This window comes from Rhodnius prolixus, unplaced genomic scaffold (genome assembly GCF_049639745.1).
Source record: "Rhodnius prolixus isolate KJV_2025 unplaced genomic scaffold, Rpr scaffold_5, whole genome shotgun sequence".
In the NCBI taxonomy this organism is placed as follows: Eukaryota; Metazoa; Arthropoda; class Insecta; order Hemiptera; family Reduviidae; genus Rhodnius; species Rhodnius prolixus.
Window position 1 is genome coordinate 42,332,348 of NW_027411624.1, and position 18,510 is coordinate 42,350,857.

The 18,510-nt window shown below is 35.0% G+C and overlaps 1 protein-coding gene across 6 annotated transcripts in view; it reads right to left on the reverse strand.

Annotated features, from left to right (window-relative positions):
• Positions 1 to 18,508, reverse strand: part of LOC141458368 (uncharacterized) — a 486,109-nt gene extending 467,601 nt beyond the window's left edge. For 5 of the 6 annotated variants that reach the window (XM_074136245.1, XM_074136249.1, XM_074136248.1 and 2 more), the window contains exons 1-4: positions 17,794 to 18,508; positions 12,957 to 13,122; positions 12,273 to 12,509; positions 11,716 to 11,987 (exon numbers count right to left, since the gene is read on the reverse strand). In XM_074136245.1, coding sequence (XP_073992346.1) covers positions 11,716 to 11,987; positions 12,273 to 12,509; positions 12,957 to 13,122; positions 17,794 to 18,365 — 1,247 coding nt within the window. In that variant the 5' untranslated portion in view covers positions 18,366 to 18,508. Of the gene's footprint in view, positions 1 to 11,383; positions 11,589 to 11,715; positions 11,988 to 12,272; positions 12,510 to 12,956; positions 13,123 to 17,793 lie in introns of those variants that run through there. The other variant, XM_074136251.1, reaches the window with a different exon arrangement.
• Positions 18,509 to 18,510: the final 2 nt, after the last annotated feature.

Sequence of the window (18,510 nt, forward strand, 5' to 3'; positions counted from 1 at the left end):
AAAATATTATGTACCCGTTCATTCGAGATGCCCACAGCACTAGCAATCTCACGCACCTTCTGTCATCCATCACCATATCATGGATTTTATCAATGATTTCTGGAGTAGTAACCTCAACAGGGCGTCCAGAACGTTCAGCGTCACTTGTGCCCCATATGGCCACTCCGAAAATTTTGAAACCACTTATAAACTGTTCTAATCGAAGGTGCAGAGTTACCATAATGTTTATCAAGCTTCTCTTTAGTCTCCTGAGGCGTTTTGCCTTTCATAGTGTTTAATCAACACACGAAATTCCTTTTTCGTCCATTTTTTGAAAATCACTCGACTTCCTCGATTCAAACGAATGCCAAACACAAAGAAATAGACCGATCTGGCTGAAACTTGGTGTATGTTCTTCCAAGAGATGCTACTAACTAAACATAACCTCGATACGCGCCAGTAGTGCTATCTCTCTGACTTTGCACGGACTTTTCAAACGACCCTCGTACACTGGTAGCGATTACTTCTTGACAAAGTAGCGATATCGTCTTTTGGCCTCTAGGAACTCAATTAATCCCCAGCGTACAATGACTCCCAGTGGAAGATCCTAGCAACCGAACTGTGACTCTCAAAATTTTATCATTATTAAAGTAGATAACTTATTTATTTATTTTTTTTTTAAATAATATTCTGTGCTGGATTATTATTATGTTCACCAAAAACAATGAAGAGTTTAATATAGTAAGTCACGCAATTTCTAGACTTGAAACTTCACAGAATTACAAATAAAGTACTTGAGATATTAATCAGGTATCATAAATTACAGGTTATTTATTTTAGTATAGTTTTAAACAAAAGATAAAGTTGTATAATATATTTGTATTTTTAAATAGCATGACTGTATTACATTACAAGCGTTTTTTATTGTTAATGTTAATTTTTATTATTATTAATTATTTATTAATTTGATCTCCTGTCCAAATTTATGGATAGAATTCATCCCTTTTTAAATGGTTGCTTCAATTGTTGATTATGTTTCACACTTTGTTTGTTTTTAATCATTGAATTAAGATCAATTCACGTACAGAGCAACAAAAAAATCTTGGTTTTGATAGTACAGAATTTGATTTTTTTGAACTCAAGAAAACTGAAAACTCAATTTCGAAAACAACTAAGAGAAAGAGTATTAATAATTTCAATTTGAGAGAAAAAGAGGGGAGATCAGTCCCACGGGAAGCGATGAACAGTTGGTTCTGCAACTGTTTTCACCATTCACTGTGTGAGTTGATAAAACTCTGTTTGGTATTTCCGTTGTAGTGGCGGACGCCCCCCTTTCATTTTTCCCTTCGTTTAATTTCCCTCAGTGGGTAGATAAAAGGCCTACAGCATCACCATGTTATAAGCTGAGCTAGCGAAGGGCAACAGAAGGGGAAAGTTGGGAAGTCTATTGTTTCCCAAGATGGGGAGCCACTTCTGCTTCTTCTACTAATTCTCTATTAAGACCTATGTATCTCACGCCATGTTACACAACGCCGATATGACGATATTTATTTATGACTCACCATCCACTACGCCATAACACAGATTTCTGTAGCACAATATATGTCTCAAAATATTAACAAGCAAATACAATAGATCGATTATTTCTATTGCAATAATTTATTTTTCCGTATATTGTGTCTACAAATGGAACACGGTCGGACAGTGTTCTCTCTTTAAAGACAACACTGTCCCATCACAGGAAAATATTTTAAACATCATATTAATTTTTTTGAATAATTTTTGCAGGCGTGCTTTACGTCCAACTTCCACAAATTAGGTGTAGTGGACGGAGGCGACTAGCAAACATACTTTACTATAAATTTCTCATATTAACCATTAAATAAAATCCAAGGCCTAAGATCAGTAATCGAACCCACTAAACCAACAACACATCTTAGCATTGCGGGTCTAGCCTATAGCCGCCTAACATACTTTACTATAAATTTCTCATATTAACCATTAAATAAAATCCAAGGCCTAGAGACCGGGAATCGAACCCACTAAACCAACAATACATCTCAGCTTTGCGGGTCTAGCCTATAACCGCCTAACATACTTAACTATAAATTTCTCATTTTAACCATTAAATAAAATGCAAAGCCTAGAGACCGGGAATCGAACCCACTAAACCAACAATACAACTTAGCATTGCGGGTCTAGCCTATAACCGCCTAACAACATACTTCACTGTAAATTTCTCATATTAACCATTAAATAAAATCTAAGACCTAGAGCAGGGGAATCGAACCCACTAAACCAACAATACAACTTAGCATTGCGGGTCTAACCTATAACCGCCTAACATACTTTACTATAAATTTCTCATATTAACCATTAAATAAAATCCAAGGCCTAGAGACCGGGAATCGAACCCACTAAACCAACAACACATCTTAGCATTGCGGGTCTAGCCTATAGCCGCCTAACATACTTTACTATAAATTTCTCATATTAACCATTAAATAAAATCCAAGGCCTAGAGACCGGGAATCGAACCCACTAAACCAACAATACATCTCAGCTTTGCGGGTCTAGCCTATAACCGCCTAACATACTTAACTATAAATTTCTCATTTTAACCATTAAATAAAATGCAAAGCCTAGAGACCGGGAATCGAACCCACTAAACCAACAATACAACTTAGCATTGCGGGTCTAGCCTATAACCGCCTAACAACATACTTCACTGTAAATTTCTCATATTAACCATTAAATAAAATCTAAGACCTAGAGCAGGGGAATCGAACCCACTAAACCAACAATACAACTTAGCATTGCGGGTCTAACCTATAACCGCCTAACATACTTTACTATAAATTTCTCATATTAACCATTAAATAAAATCCAAGGCCTAGAGACCGGGAATCGAACCCACTAAACCAACAACACATCTTAGCATTGCGGGTCTAGCCTATAGCCGCCTAACATACTTTACTATAAATTTCTCATATTAACCATTAAATAAAATCCAAGGCCTAGAGACCGGGAATCGAACCCACTAAACCAACAATACATCTCAGCTTTGCGGGTCTAGCCTATAACCGCCTAACATACTTAACTATAAATTTCTCATTTTAACCATTAAATAAAATGCAAAGCCTAGAGACCGGGAATCGAACCCACTAAACCAACAATACAACTTAGCATTGCGGGTCTAGCCTATAACCGCCTAACATACTTTACTATAAATTTCTCATATTAACCATTAAATAAAATCCAAGGCCTGGACACTGGGAAATCGAACCCACTAAACCAACAATACATCTTAGCTTTGCGGGTCTAGCCTATAACCGCTTGGCTATCGTGGCGTCTCTTGGAATAATAATAATAATAATAAGGGAAGGGATTAGCTATGTGGTTAGCGTACTCGATTCCCACGCGGAGATTCCGGGTTCGAATCCAGCTGCTAACCCTTAGATTTTCTCTTCCTAGGAGCTTCTTACAGCTCACTGTCCGGTGATGGATAGTGTTGTCTGTAACGAGAGAACACTGTCCGGAGGCCGGCAGTGCACTGAAAAAAGCTCCGAGCGCTAATAACCTCAGCTGTTGATGCGCTTAAAAAAAAAAAAAAAAAAAAAAATGAATATTTTAAATTTGATAATGGACAGTACTTTTACAAAAATACCTAATCTAATTATCAATTAAATCAATTGACAGCTGCTCTGTCAGTTCGAGATTGTATCTAATTACGTACATAAATTTCCACAGAAAGAGAGGTTAACAAAATTAGCTTTTAGCGTAAAATTGGATAAGGAAATTTTTAATCATTAATGACTGATATTGATGATATCCGATTGACTTTCATACTTAATATAATTAACAAATCTGAAAATAACTTCAATTGACTCCCCTAGTGGGGATGAATTCTCTTGATAATATTGTAAAAAAGGTCGGCCAATAATAATCTAGCATAATGCGCTCCTACAACTGCATAGAAATATATAAATCCCATCTGTATGTCTGCATTCTAAACATAATTCTTTAATCTAAAAACTTATGTCACATGTTTTTAGATTAGATTCTGTCAGGATTTACCAGAAAATCCTAAGCCATCGTGATGGCAGGAAATATATGTTAATATCTTTGTACTGTTTTCCCGGTTTGTTTAAGTGTTATAGAAGCCTGAAAGGAGTACTCCTGAGTTCGACTGTTTGGAGGTGAAATATTTCAATGCGATACAATAGGAGCTGCAGAAGACGCTAGAGTGTGCGGTAAGATCAGCTGTTTACTTGCGCTCTTTAAACGCTGCTACCGACCGGCTGGCCGGCAGAAGTATGAACGAAGGAAGGAATGAAAGCAGGCAAAGTGGTGGGGCGCACACAACTTTGCGATGGGAGAGGGGGAAACCTGCCTGGCAACAGCAGACAAACTGACGCCTGCTTAGTTTCTGTAATCGGCCGCTAGTAGCGTATCTATCTTGCATAGCAACAGTCACTTAATTCTCAACTAGCCTCTCGCTAAGAAGAGAGAATATTCATTACCTTACCCACAGCTAACACAGGTCCTACACTCTCTTCTCTCCGTATCTTTTACAAAAAAGTCTCTCTTTCTCCCCAATGTCTCTCTCACTATTGCATTCGCTCGCCTTGTCACACACGCTTCTAGCCAGAATGTATTGTAAAGCTGTAATGATTAATACCTCCATTGTTTTCAACAGCGTTACATTAGTTGAGTGGTTTCTTTCTCTATCTCTCACTTGATTTTCTCTTTCTCCTGACAAGCGGAAGTCTTGCGATCGTTACATATTTTCTGAATTATATGTACATATCTCATTCTCATAAAATATCTCAAGCTTCTAAAATTCTAAAATTTCTCATCGAAACTTTTGTACATAACCCGGTTGACATGAGCATGGGTTTTTCAATTTGACGTGAATATTTACATGTCCAAAATTTTGCGTAACTAAATTATTTAGAAACTTATAATTTTGTAATAAAAATAGTTTTTATTCTAATCGTTATTAATACTACAGGAAATGATAGGATCATGCATTAAACTAAAATGGTACTCAAGAGGGCAGTATTGCCCTTACCCTCTCCCCTAGATGGGCCCTACAAATTAATCGGAAGTTAAAAGAATACTGTTAGAAGGGAAGGGATTAGCTCTTCCTAGGAGCTTCTTACAGCTCATTGTCCGGGTGATGGACAGTGTTGTCTGTAACGAGAGAACACTGTCCGGAGGCCGGCAGTGCACTGAAAAAAGCTCCGGGCGCCAATAACCTTAGATGTTGACGCGCCTTAAATCATATATTAAAAAAAAAAAAAATACTGTTGGAGCTATTTCCGAGTAAAAAACCCCAAAACCTCCAAAAGAGGCATTTCTGGTTGGCTGATTTTCTCGGAAATGTTATTTCCGATGGGTTCACATTATTTAAAAAAAACATCGATCTTCCCGTAATTGAGTTATGGCGAATAAAAAAATATTCCATATTTTTCTTGGCAATTCAATAATAAATATATAAATCTACAAGAATTTCACAGAAAATGATGCGCGTAGATCTTGTGGCGCGGCGAGAGAGATACGAGGGTCGTTTGAAAAGTCCGTGCAAAAATAAAAACTACTTAATTTTTTGGGGTAAACCTTTTTTATTTTTCAACATAGTCTCCTTTTAGGCTTATACTCTTCGTCCAACGCTGCTCTAGTTTGTTGATCTCTTCCGAATAATAGGATTTGTCCAAGTCTGAAAAATAGCCATTCGTTTCTGCAATCACCTCCTCGTTTAAATAAAATCTTTTTCCCGCCAGCCATTTCTTCATATTGGGGAACAAATAGTAGTCCAAGGGAGCCAAGTCTGGAGAATAGGGGGGATGTGAAACGAGTTGGAACCCTATTTCCATTAATTTTGGGACCACAACTGCTGAGGTGTGAGCTGGTGCGTTGTCATGATGGAAAAGGACTTTTTTGTGGGCCAATTGTGGGCGTTTTTCTTGCAGCTCGGTTTTCAAACGGTCCAATAACGATGAATAATATTCACCTGTAATAGTTTTACCCTTTTCCAGATAGTCGATGAGGATTATTCCTCGCGAATCCCAAAAGACAGTCGCCATAATCTTTCCGGCCGAAGGAACGGTCTTCGCCTTTTTTTGGCGCAGATTCCCCCTTGCTTGGTTTAGATTGTTCTTTGGTCTCAGGAGTGTAGTGATGTATCCATGTTTCATCTACAGTGACGAAACGACGCTTAAAGTCCTGCGGATTCTTCTGGAACAGCTGCAAACCGTCTTTGCAACACTTCACACGATTTCGTTTTTCGTCAAGCGTGAGCAATCGCGGCACCCCCATCTTGCGGATAGCTTTGTCATGTCCAAATGTTGATGCAAAATATTATGTGCCCGTTCATTCGAGATGCCCACAGCACTAGCAATCTCACGCACCTTCACTCTTCTGTCATCCATCACCATATCATGGATTTTATCAATGATTTCTGGAGTAGTAACCTCGAACAGGGCGTCCAGAACGTTCAGCGTCACTTGTGTCCATATGGCCACTCTGAAAATTTTGAAACCACTTATAAACTGTTCTAATCGAAGGTGCAGAGTCACCATAATGTTTATCAAGCTTCTCTTTAAGTCTCCTGAGGCGTTTTGCCTTTCATAAAGTAGTGTTTAATCAACACACGAAATTCTTTTTCGTCCATTTTTTTGAAAATCACTCGACTTCCTCCAAACGAATGTCAAACACAAAGAAATAGACCGATCTGGCTGAAACTTGGTGTGTGTTCTTCCAAGAGATGCTACTAACTAAACATAACCTCGATACGCGCCAGTGGTGCTATCTCTCAGAATTTGCACGGACTTTTCAAACGACCCTCGTATTAATATTTATAAAATATCACTCCAATTCCGCAAGGAGTGTCTGTTGCAATGCAGGAACTTGGGGGGGGGCGGATTTGCCGACTCCCCACGGATTACCACAGCCTTTGAGTACACCATGTACACTCTCCAGAACAGTACGTTGCACATATGTATTTCAAAATGAAATCCTAAGGGCACAAATAGTATCGTACACAACCCTATAGGGCTACCTTCCCTAGGAAGTGATCCTTCTACGAGCCTAAGTGGGCCAATCCCTCACAGCCCCCGAAAATTTGAAGATTAAAAATAGTAACAGGACAATGGGAAGGTTTCTCAAGTTGGCGACCAGAGCCAAAGAACAGAAACTTTACGAAAGCAGGTTCTTAGAGGCAATCGACTAAGTATATTTATTTTAATTCTTAATATTAACTCAACATTGCACAATTTATAAAAAAAAAAACAAAAATTAAAGATTAATCAACAAAGGATCAACAAAGCATGAATTTCGCGTATGAAACAAAAAACTTAATTTAAAAAATAATAACTTTCAATTATTTGTAAAACGAAGATGATCAAATTACGGCCCACCCTGTAATTAGATCCGTCTTACAGCCAAACTGCGAGTGTATATCTTACATACAACCACCACCCTGGTTATCTGAGAACACCTTTTGTTCTGAACAATATCTTGCTCATTGACCGGAAAGAAACAAAAAAAAAAAAATCAGTTGGTCAAATATTTTGGCTACTTCCTCTTATACCGTACCAACCAAATTAAACTTTAAAAAAAAAAAAGAAAAATTTCTTCCTAAATTTCCATCTTGAATTTTAATTCTACAGATAAAAAAAAAAAAAAAAAAAAAATCAGTAACCGCAATAACTTTTAAAAACAATGAAATCAGATGACTAAATCTTGAGTTGAGTGAAGAATTATACCAATTGGTGGATCTCTCTCTCTCTCTCTCTCTCCAAAGAGCAATGATTGGCTCCGCCTCTGAGCCAATCAATGTGGTCAAACGCCAATCAGTCCATCCAATCAATGATGGGAATTCGCACAATCATTTTAAAAAATTAACATTAATCAATTTAATGAATTAAATTAATTAGTGAATAATTAAAGAGAAGTAAAGATGATTAGAAGGCTCACTAAGTCAAGTGCGGACGTAACTCTTGATAATTTACAAATATTAAAGATGAATTTTGAATTGTAAGAGACACAGTATTATTCCAACAACGTATAAAGCTAAATAGTAAAGCTGAGGCGATCTAGCGGTGATTAAAAGAACTAAATCTTTAAAATGTGACCTAATTCTTGTTTTAATAATTTTTTTTATTTTTTGTTTCAATTTTTATCAATCAAATTTTTTTGCCATTTATAAATTTAGTACTCCCTTGCTCTGGTCACTTCCTGTTGATAAGAACAAAAAATGTTGATAATCTTGTGTAGATTTTGTTTAATGATCAAAAATACAGCCATTCCATTGCAGTTGTTTGGATTTTTTTTTTGCTTCTTTTTTTTTGGGGGGGGGTCATATCCAGTTCAAAATGTCTATAAAGTCATCATCTCAAAAATTTTAGGAAGTAAAAAAAGTAAGGGGGATCCTAATTTTAGTTTTAGCCCCGGGTCTTATTACAAATGCTATGGGCAACTTTGGCTTACTAAACAATTTAATGGACTATCTGAAGGGAACATAATATTTAATAAAGAAACATCTTTCAATGCCAAACTTAATAAAAATAATTCCATACAATATCATTAATATTATATTTGTTGGATAAGTTTTTAAGTAATGAAAATTATTTTTCAAGTAAAACGATAATTTTTTTTTCTTCTAAGTGAAATTTAAAATTCATTTTTCTGCAACCATGTAGGGAAGTTCTCATTACTCAATTAAAATCAGCTGTGTAATGCCCAACTTCCCACACTAGTGGGAAAAATTCCCATTAGTGTCACTTTCCGCACTAGTGTGTGGAAAAACTTTATTGTGCTTCCTTGATATAAGAAGTTTTGTTATTAACATAAATATTTTCTGTAAAACTTTAAAAAGCTTATTTAACGTAACTAAATAATTAAAAAACGAATATTAAAAAATAAAATAAAAATTGAAAGGAATATAGAAATAAAAATAATACTTTAATAAATAATTAGATATTTTTAATTATAACAGTTAAAAAGGTTATAGTGTTACCTTATAGAAATTTAAAATGGATTCTGGTGATTCCTGTTTAGAAAACACTCCTCCATCAATAAAAGAAACAGCAGAAAATGTAATAAGTAATGTAAATACGTAAGTAATGTAAATAATTGTAATATAACAATAAATGTTTATAATAAATAAATTACTTTTTGTACACTGTAAAAATGAAATTTTTAATTTTATTAGTTAATAAATGGTTGCAGAAAAAATATAATATTTAATTCTAGTGTAAAGTATTTTCCTCACACTCGGCAATTTGCACTTGCACTCGCATCGCTTCACTCGCTCGTGCGTGCAAACCCTGCCTCGCGTGAGGAAAAGTACTACCTTCCACACTTGTTAAATAAATAACTATTTGTTCGAAAAATTGTATTAATATATTATATAAAAACAAAAATTAACCTTTATAATTTCTTCAAATCTTAAGCAATAGTTCCACCCTACTGTACAAATAGTACAGCTGAGGTTATCTAGCGGCACTTAGAGAAACTAAACATCTACTAAATATGTATCTACAAAATTTTGCTGTGATTGGCTTTTTTGTGTTATAAAACCTTTTAATCTTCAGTTTAAATAATATTTTATTAATCTAACTATATAATTCATTTCACTATTACAGAAATAAAAATATTTCGAAAAAAGTGTAAAATGTTTTTAGTTTTTAATAGAATTTGGTTTCTTTACTGTTGCTTAACATTTAAAATGCCAAAAGCCTTTTTTTTATCATTTCGGATTGAGAGATTCCAGCTAGATGGATTATGCTTTCATATCTTATTATTAAGTAACTAAAGTAATCGTCAATTTTTTTCAGGCGGGGCTTTACGCCCAACTACCAATTAGGTGTCGTTGACGGAGGCGACTAGCAAATCACTAGTAAATTTCTTTTACTAACTATTAAATAAAATCCAAAGCCTAAGACCGGGAATCGAACCCAGTACCACAATACATACACTCAACAGCAAAAAAAACCGGACACTTACTATTTTTTGTATTAAAAGCTGATTATCAGTGATGTGTTTGTTTTTGTGGGTAATCTGGTTATTACAGAGAAGGAAGGGTCTAAGTCCATTGAACTAATCCCTTCAGGATCTGTAGGGCATGAGATAAGACTCAGGTGTGGCTTATTTGTCTTGAGGCTGCTTTACCTGACGGAACTCTTCTAAACTGTAAGCAGGTTTTCGCACCTTTAAAGATCTTTAATTTATTAACCGCGCCTTTCTGTCATTAATAGACGTGATTTTTTTTTTTATTTTGGTTCAGAATAATGGTTCTTTCGAATGTAGACGTAGCCCGAGCTGATGCCTTGGCAAGAGAAGACCGGAGCGTCCGATCTATCGCAGAAACACTTGGAGTAGCGAAGTCCGCCATTAATGATGCATTCGGCGTTTCCGGGAGACTGGCAGTTATGAACGGAGGGCTGGCAGTGGCCGACCAAGGGCCACAATTGAAGTTGACGATCGATTTATCACACTCATCAGTATTGAGAGACCGCCATTTAACTGCTCCTGAGGTTCGGGACAGGCTTCAAGTGGCGCGAAATACGCGTGTTAGCTCGGACACAGTATGGCGGAGACTCAGGGAGCGTGGACTTGAAGCAAGGCGCTCCGCGACAGGGCTCCAACTCCTGGAAAGGCATTGTAGAGAAAGGCGATTATTTGCCAACCAGCATTTTCATTGGACTGTAGTGCAATGGGGAACAGTTTTATTCACAGATGAGTCTCGCTTTGGTCTATACCACTCAGACGATCGAGACAGAGTGTGGAGACGATCATGGGAGCGATTTGTTCAATGTACTCTTCGCGAGTCACGACCTTTCGAAAGGAGATCAGTTATGGTTTAGGGTGAAATCAATTTCCACGCCCGTACTGAACTGATTTTCATTGATAATGGGGGCTCTGACTGCTCGGAGGTACATTGAGGAAGTGCTCCTACAGGCTGTGATCCCGTTGGCTCCATTTATTGGTGACCAAGTCATTTTGATGCAGGATAATGCTCGCCCACATACCGCCAGAATTGTTACCGAATACTTGGAGCAAGTGGGAATCACAGTTCTGGACTGGCTTACACGAACTCCCGATATGAATCCCATAGACCATTTATGGGATAATTTAGGAAGGCATGTTAGACATCGTCATCCTCCTCCTAGTGACTTAAATCAGCTCCAAATTGCTCTTCGTGAAGAATGGGATGCTCTGCCGGTGGAGTACGTCCAAAATTTAATTTCTTCTCTGCCTGACAGGATTAGGAGAGAGAAATACCCGCTATTAGTAGAACATCCCTTGTCAGAAAACCTGATAAAAATGAAGAATAAAGTTTAAAAAAAAATGTGTTAGTTTCTTATTTTTTCTTTATTTTATAATTTTGTGTTAATAATTAATAAAAATTAGTCATCTGTGGCAGATTTTGTGTAAATAACTTATAAATAAACCAATTCTTACCATAAATTAAAAAGATTAACGTATTTAACAAAATTATGAGACCAAATCTGAGTGTCCGGTTTTTTTTTGCTGTTGAGTGTAGGAGCTTCGCAGGTCTCGCCTCTAACCGCTCGGCTAACGTGGATTAGTACTCGAGTTATCTAGGTGGAAAACCAATAACGATAACCATTCAAGCTTACAACTCTGCCCCATTTTGTTTATTATTATTATTGCATTAATAATTTCATTACAGTAAAAGAAATAAAACTTCCACTAAAAACAACTTACCTTCCTTGCGCTAATGAAGATTTATGTCCTTGAAGAAAACTTTGATGCTGGGTCAATAGAAAAGATTCTAATTTTGTAGCTACAGACTTTGACGAAAGAGAGGTCCTCTCAGACCAGCGGTAACTATTTCTACTTTGTTTACGCGGTGAATCTACCACAGTGACCCTTTTGGTTGGCTTGTAGGATACTTTTTTTCCATATTCTTTTGCTTTGTGATGTTTTTTAAGCATTTTTTGGGAGTCTTTTGATTTTTTACTTTTTCTTTTGCCTTTCTGAAAAATATATGTAAATTTTTTGAGTTATACTTGCAAAAAAAGTTTTTTTTTTACTAATTTTTAAAACTAATTTTAAGTACAGAGACGACCTGATCAATTGCATGGTTCCTCTTCTAAAATCCAATAGAGAGTCACAACTTGACAAAAGTGCCCTCAAGAAATTATTCTTAAAATAATTTACTGAATACACGTATTTCGTTAACTACATTTGCCTTTTCTCATTCTCCTAGTTACAAAACTACTTTAAAAAAAAAAAAAAATGCTTGTATTCATTTTTATTACCGGTTTTTTAACTTCAAAACTTTTTAGAGGCATTCCCAATTCATCAGTAAATATTGGTAAAAAATCAAAATCCTGTTTTTTTGCCGCTTCTGAATCAGTTTCAACATCTGAATGGACATCTATTGGCATCTGATTAGTGGCCCACGAGTCTTCATTGCATTTGTTTGATGGTTTATCCGGTTTCCATGGTTTTGCTGAAACATCTTCTCGCTGTGGTTCTTCCCTGAAGCTGTACATCTTCATTTTCAACAAAACAAAAAAGAATGAGTTTGTAAATGCAAAACCGAACAGTAGTCTTTTTGAAGAATATCAATTAGAACCACAAATTTGACTGATCAAAGGCAAGCCACTAAATGTGGGACCCTAACTAAAGACTCAAAAGAATTGAACTTAACAGATGGACTATTAAAAAAAATTACTTTTAAAAATAATCATTTTATTTTTACACTTCCATGTACAGTTCAATTGTGCTTTGGGGATTTTAACCAAAAGCTCTTAAGTCCAAAGACTTACAATTCCTTCAATCCAAAATCCTTATAACCGTTCTCTCTACTCATCAGAAAAACCATGATATTTTCATAAATCTCTGTATTAAGAGATAACTTCACTAATACAACTAATAATAATAACAAATAAGTTACACTTAAACAACCAAAAAGAAAGTAGTACACAAAACTGATTTACATAAATAAGTTTCCTCCAAGCTTTGTGCATACAAAGTACGGTGAACGGTACTGCCAATGTGGCTTGAAATCTTTTAAAAGCTTTGTTTACCACTTCTTCCACGATACTGTTTCTTATAGAGATTATTAACATATCTCTTTCTTCAAATTCATTGCGCAATGGTATCCTAAAAATATATAAAAAAAAAATGAGTGCTTAGAAGTAGTTGTCAAAAAATGCATAGTATTGTGGCAACACTGTTTGAGAGAGTGTAATAGTGATGGGCAGAACGAGTCCGTCTTTGGACTCGTTGGATTTGAATCAGTTCCAGGGTTGGAATCGATTCTAACAACTCGTTCACCGATTCCGGTCTCTGTACTTACCCTATGCATTAGTAACATTGTCACGCAATTTATTAAAAAATATCATTAAATGTTAGCTTTCCCAGTTAATAACAAAACTATATTTCTTTAACACACATTGAGTACTATCCCTAATTTCCAATTGCACTGATAAATATAAAATTAACAACGTAACACAAAAATTAACATAAAAATAGACTAGTCAATTATAAAAATTAAAGCAATGCTGTTTAGTCATTATCTAGCTTGACCACTGGAAGACTGGAGTTAATGTGCTTCAAGAGGATCCAAGATAGAGAAACGGAAATGGGTAGGAAATTATTCCCATAAAAAAAAATCTAACCCTTCAAGCAAAATGATAATTACTCATAAATAAAGAAATATTTATTTACTAGGACTTGTATATCAAGCTTTAAAAATATCATCTCATTATCTTACGAAAAGAAAAAGCTGTGTGCTTAATCTTTAACATAGCGCTGGACACTCTTATTCTTATCTTCATTGGGTAAGTTTAACCGTGTACATGACCGTGAGACAGTCAAAGTAACACTGAGCCAAAATTTAGTATTACCTAATTGGTTTACTTACTGCAGTATCCCTCCCACTCTATCACCAATTTCACAAACATTCATCGATTGGAAATAATTTTTAGTTAAATATTCGTTTTATTTGAATACAAAAAACATTATAACGCTTTCTTAAGATGATTTTAATTTTTAAAATTTGTTTTTGTCCATTACTCTTATACGAAGAATTTCAAATAAAATATAATATACAAACACAATGATCTAGTGTGCAGGTGGAGTCAGTCCTCGTTACCATAGCAATGGAACCGTTAAACAACTCCGGTTCCAGCTCCAGCAATTTCTATTGGCTAGATTCAGTGAACGAAAAAATGGAACGAGTCCGGTTTCAAAAGGATTTAAATCACTCCGGATTCGACTCCACCAACTCCAGTGGATTTAACCAATGAAAATGCTAGAGCTGGGCCGGAGTCGTTTAACGGTTCCGTTGTCATGGTAACTACGACTGACTCCACCTGCACACTAGATCATTCTGTGTTTGTATATTATATTTTATTTGAAATTCTTCGTATTTTATAAGAGTAATGGACAAAAACAAATTTTAAAAATTCAAATCATCTTAAGAAAGCGTTATAATGTTTTTTGTATTCCAATGAAACGAATATTTAACTAAAAAATATTTTTAATCGATGAATGTTTGTGAAATAGGTGATAGAGTGGGAGGGATACTACACTAAGGCTGGAAACATAGTGGAGCGGCGGGCAAAGCGGCGATGATAGCTACTTCAGATCAAAGAGAGCGACGAGCAGCGAGCAAAGATTCGCATGCACATAGTGACGAGCTTAGTCGCGTTCTCCTTTTGACAAAACAAGATGGAGGAACTATTTTTATATGAAAATTCTTCGTTGAAACTTTGGTATTTGCAGCAGCTTAGTAGTAGAAGCTGCAGTGTACATGACATAAATAAGTTTAGAAATGAACTTGGTGAATTTCATCACTTGTACCAACAACTTCGGGAGCATCCTGGCAAGTTTCATGCGTATTTTCGAATGTCTACATTTGATTACATATTAGCCCAGTGTAACCCCATTAATCAAAATCAAATTTTATTGTTTTTGAGTAATACAGCTCATAACATGAGTTAGGCACAATATAGAAAAATTAACTATTTAGGTTATTTACTAAATACAAATCTGTGTAACCCCATTAATCCTAGCAGTTACTTTAAGATAAGAAAATCAAAATAAATAAAAATAAAATAGAAATATATGCAGATAAAAAGAAATTAGTCAATTAAAAAAACACAATAATTTTATTAAATCACTACACCATGATTTGTCATAAATTAATGTTGTTCATCTGAAAAACTGGAGTAGTACGACGCTACAGAAGAAGGATTGGAGAATTCGTCCTGATCAGAAGTAGTAGGACGTGAAAATGTAATTTAATTTTGCCTAGTATTTAGATGAAAGTTAGCATTAAGGGATTGAGAACCAAATTAAATGTAGCAAAAATTACCTGAATTCTCCATTAACTACTAATTGTTAATTAATTTAAACTATTAATTATTAAAAACTATTGTAGCTTCACAAATACTATGGCCCCACAGAGGTTTCTTTAAACAAACAACTAATAATGTATCAATATCCATAACCTTTGAAAAATAACCTTTACAAATTGAGCGCGATGAGAGCGAAGAAATCAAACATGTCATAACGCTTCGCTCTACTCTTTATAGATAGCGTTGCTCTATCTTTGCTTTGCTCGCCACTATGCGCGGTCCCATATGTTTACTTGTGTTTGATTTCGCCGCTTTGCTCTTCGCTATCATCGCCGCTTTGCTCGCCGCTCCACTATGTTTCCAGCCTAAGTAAACCAGTTAGGTAATACTAAATTTTGGCCCAGTTTTACTTTGACCGTCTAGCTGACATGTACACGTTCAAACTTACGCCAATGAAGATGAGAGTAAGTGTCCAGCGCTAAGTTTAAGATTAAGCACACAGCTTTTTCTTTTTGTAAAACAATAAGATAATATTTTAAAAGCTTGATATTCAATTCTTAGTAAATAAATATTATGAGTAATTATAATTTTGAAGGGTTAGAATTTTTATGGAATAATTTCCTACCCATTTCCGTTTCTCTACCTTGAATACTCTTGAAGTAAGTTAACTCCAGTCTTCTAGTGGTCAAGCTAGATAATGACAAAACTGCATTGCTTTAATTTATATTTGACTAGCCTACTTTTGTGTTAATATTTGTATTACGTTGTTAATTTTATATTTATCAGAGCAATTGGAAATTAGGGATAGTACTCAATGTGTGTTAAAGAAATATAGTTTTGTTATTAACTGGGAAAGCTAACATTTAATGATATAATAATATAATAAATTGCGTGACATTTGTTCTTATGTTTAATCGTTCCAAACCTTCTGCTGCCTCATTTTCATTTTTATTTGCCTAAATTTTTTGGGGCGGGGCGGAATCACTTTTTTTAAAAATAGGGATTTGAATCAACTCGTTCCACCATCGGACTCGTTCCAATGGAACGAGTCCGCTCAAATAGCCCATCACTAGAGTGTAAGTGTATACGAGTTTCTTACTACTGTGTGTATGCGTATTATAGCTTAGAATTAGAGAAACTATATTGTGCATTTACTGTTTTGATTGATGAAGAATTTTACTGTGTGTAAATAATCTTGTGTTTTCCTTTTGTTCCCAAAAGGGAGGAGAAAACAGTATATTGTATTTGAAGATTTTAAAATGCCGATACAAACAAGGTTAAGACGTGGCATAATGTTAATTACAAAAAAATAAAATAAATAAAAGTAGAATAACAATAATGTAATGCAACAACGTTATACTCTTCAATTGTAAACATTACAATACTGTAAAAATTGAAATTGACAAAATTATAGGCATTAAATAAATTAAAAAAATGACGCCAGAATCAGGATTATTCACCCGTTTTTATTTTATTTTGTATCAGCTTCCACCAATCATGCAGCTAGCGACATATATCATTCTCATTCACCAATAAGAAGGATCTTATGAAGTCAGATACAATTCCAGCTTGCGACTAAGCACCTACAATTTACATTTACTCATCCTAAACAAATTTATACATTGACAGAACTCTCAAATCTTTATTGCCCTAGGTTGGTAGTATTCAATATTCTTGCTTTCTTGAGCATGTTGTGCGTTTCCTTTAAGATGGAGAAGCATTGAACTGACTTTAAGTCAGTCATCCTACAGTCTTTAAGATGGTGGTAATTACATACTAGATAAAAATCAATTTAGATTAAATGATTTCCTTTGTTATTTTTTGTCTAATTAGTTTTTTTTGGCAAAAATAAATCTAAATTAGATAAATTTCATACATCTGAGTTTTAACTTTCATTTATGACACAGCCACTACTGGCTTTAACGCAGCTTGATTTCTTTAATCGTAGGTGTGATCGAGACGGATAGATTGGCCAGTGATTCTACTGAGACCCAGATTTCCGAAAGACAAACATTTAAAGAGTCCATTGATTGCTAGCTCTTATTATTATTTTGGAAGTTTCTTCGTCTGTGGTATGCTGATCATGAACTAATTAAGAAAATAAAAATCACTTTTTCAAGGGCATCTCAAAACATATTTCTTGTGAATAATCAAAATGAAAATAGGATACTTTTCTTAGAAAGTGTGGAAAGTTAACTTTTTTTTTTTACATGGATTCAAAATAGTCTCTTGCATTATTAAGATACTATAACAATATGGAGTTTATTAATGTAAGGTAATAGGACGCTCAATGCTCTTTCCATCTGAGTTATGACCATAAAGCTCTAGCATACAAATAAACATTAGAAAGTAAGGCTAGATACCGAAAGTACAACGCTCCCTAAATCAAACAAACAACCATTCGTTTATCTGACGAAAAGGCTTTCATCTCTGAATCGCATAAAACATAAGCACTCTGAAATGGACTTACAGTGACTTGTTTTCCTTAATAAAATATTTTTTCTTTTTCTTCGTTTTTACTGACGGTGCAAATCCAATGCTTGATTCTGGTGATTCCACTGTTGCTTCTGATCCTTCAAATGATTCTAAAGACAATAACGTATCCAAGGAGGCTGATGAACGAAATGCTGTTGATACTGATGGAGATTTTGAAGCCGTAGACGCAGAAATATTATATAATGTTTCTGTACTGCCACTGTCGAAGGCTTCCTCTAATTTCTCTTCTTCAACAGAAACTGTCTCTTTTGATTCTAACAGCTTTAACTTAAACATCTTTATTTTTGGCTTCTTGGGTATGTTAAGTAAATCTATTTCTGTTTTATCTTCTTCATCGCTGAGCTCTTCTTTCGGTTTCTTGCCCACCTTTACACGCTTATAGTCCACTTCCTCTTCTTCTTCATATTTTTCCCTTGTTTCTGTTGATATATCTGACTCTTCAACATCATTAAGAGTTGCCATTTCATCACTGCATTCTTCATCAACGCTGCTATAACTTTCTGTTGGAAGTTTAATAAAATTAGAAGGTTTATCATTAAAATCCATTTTTTGTTTTTTGTTTTTCGATTGGAAGTATTAACACGACCCGAAACAAATTACAGAGTTTATAAATGTCATAAGCACTGCCTTTAATATCTTGTTTATTTTTTTAATAACACATGTGCCACATTAAACATGATGATTTGAAAAT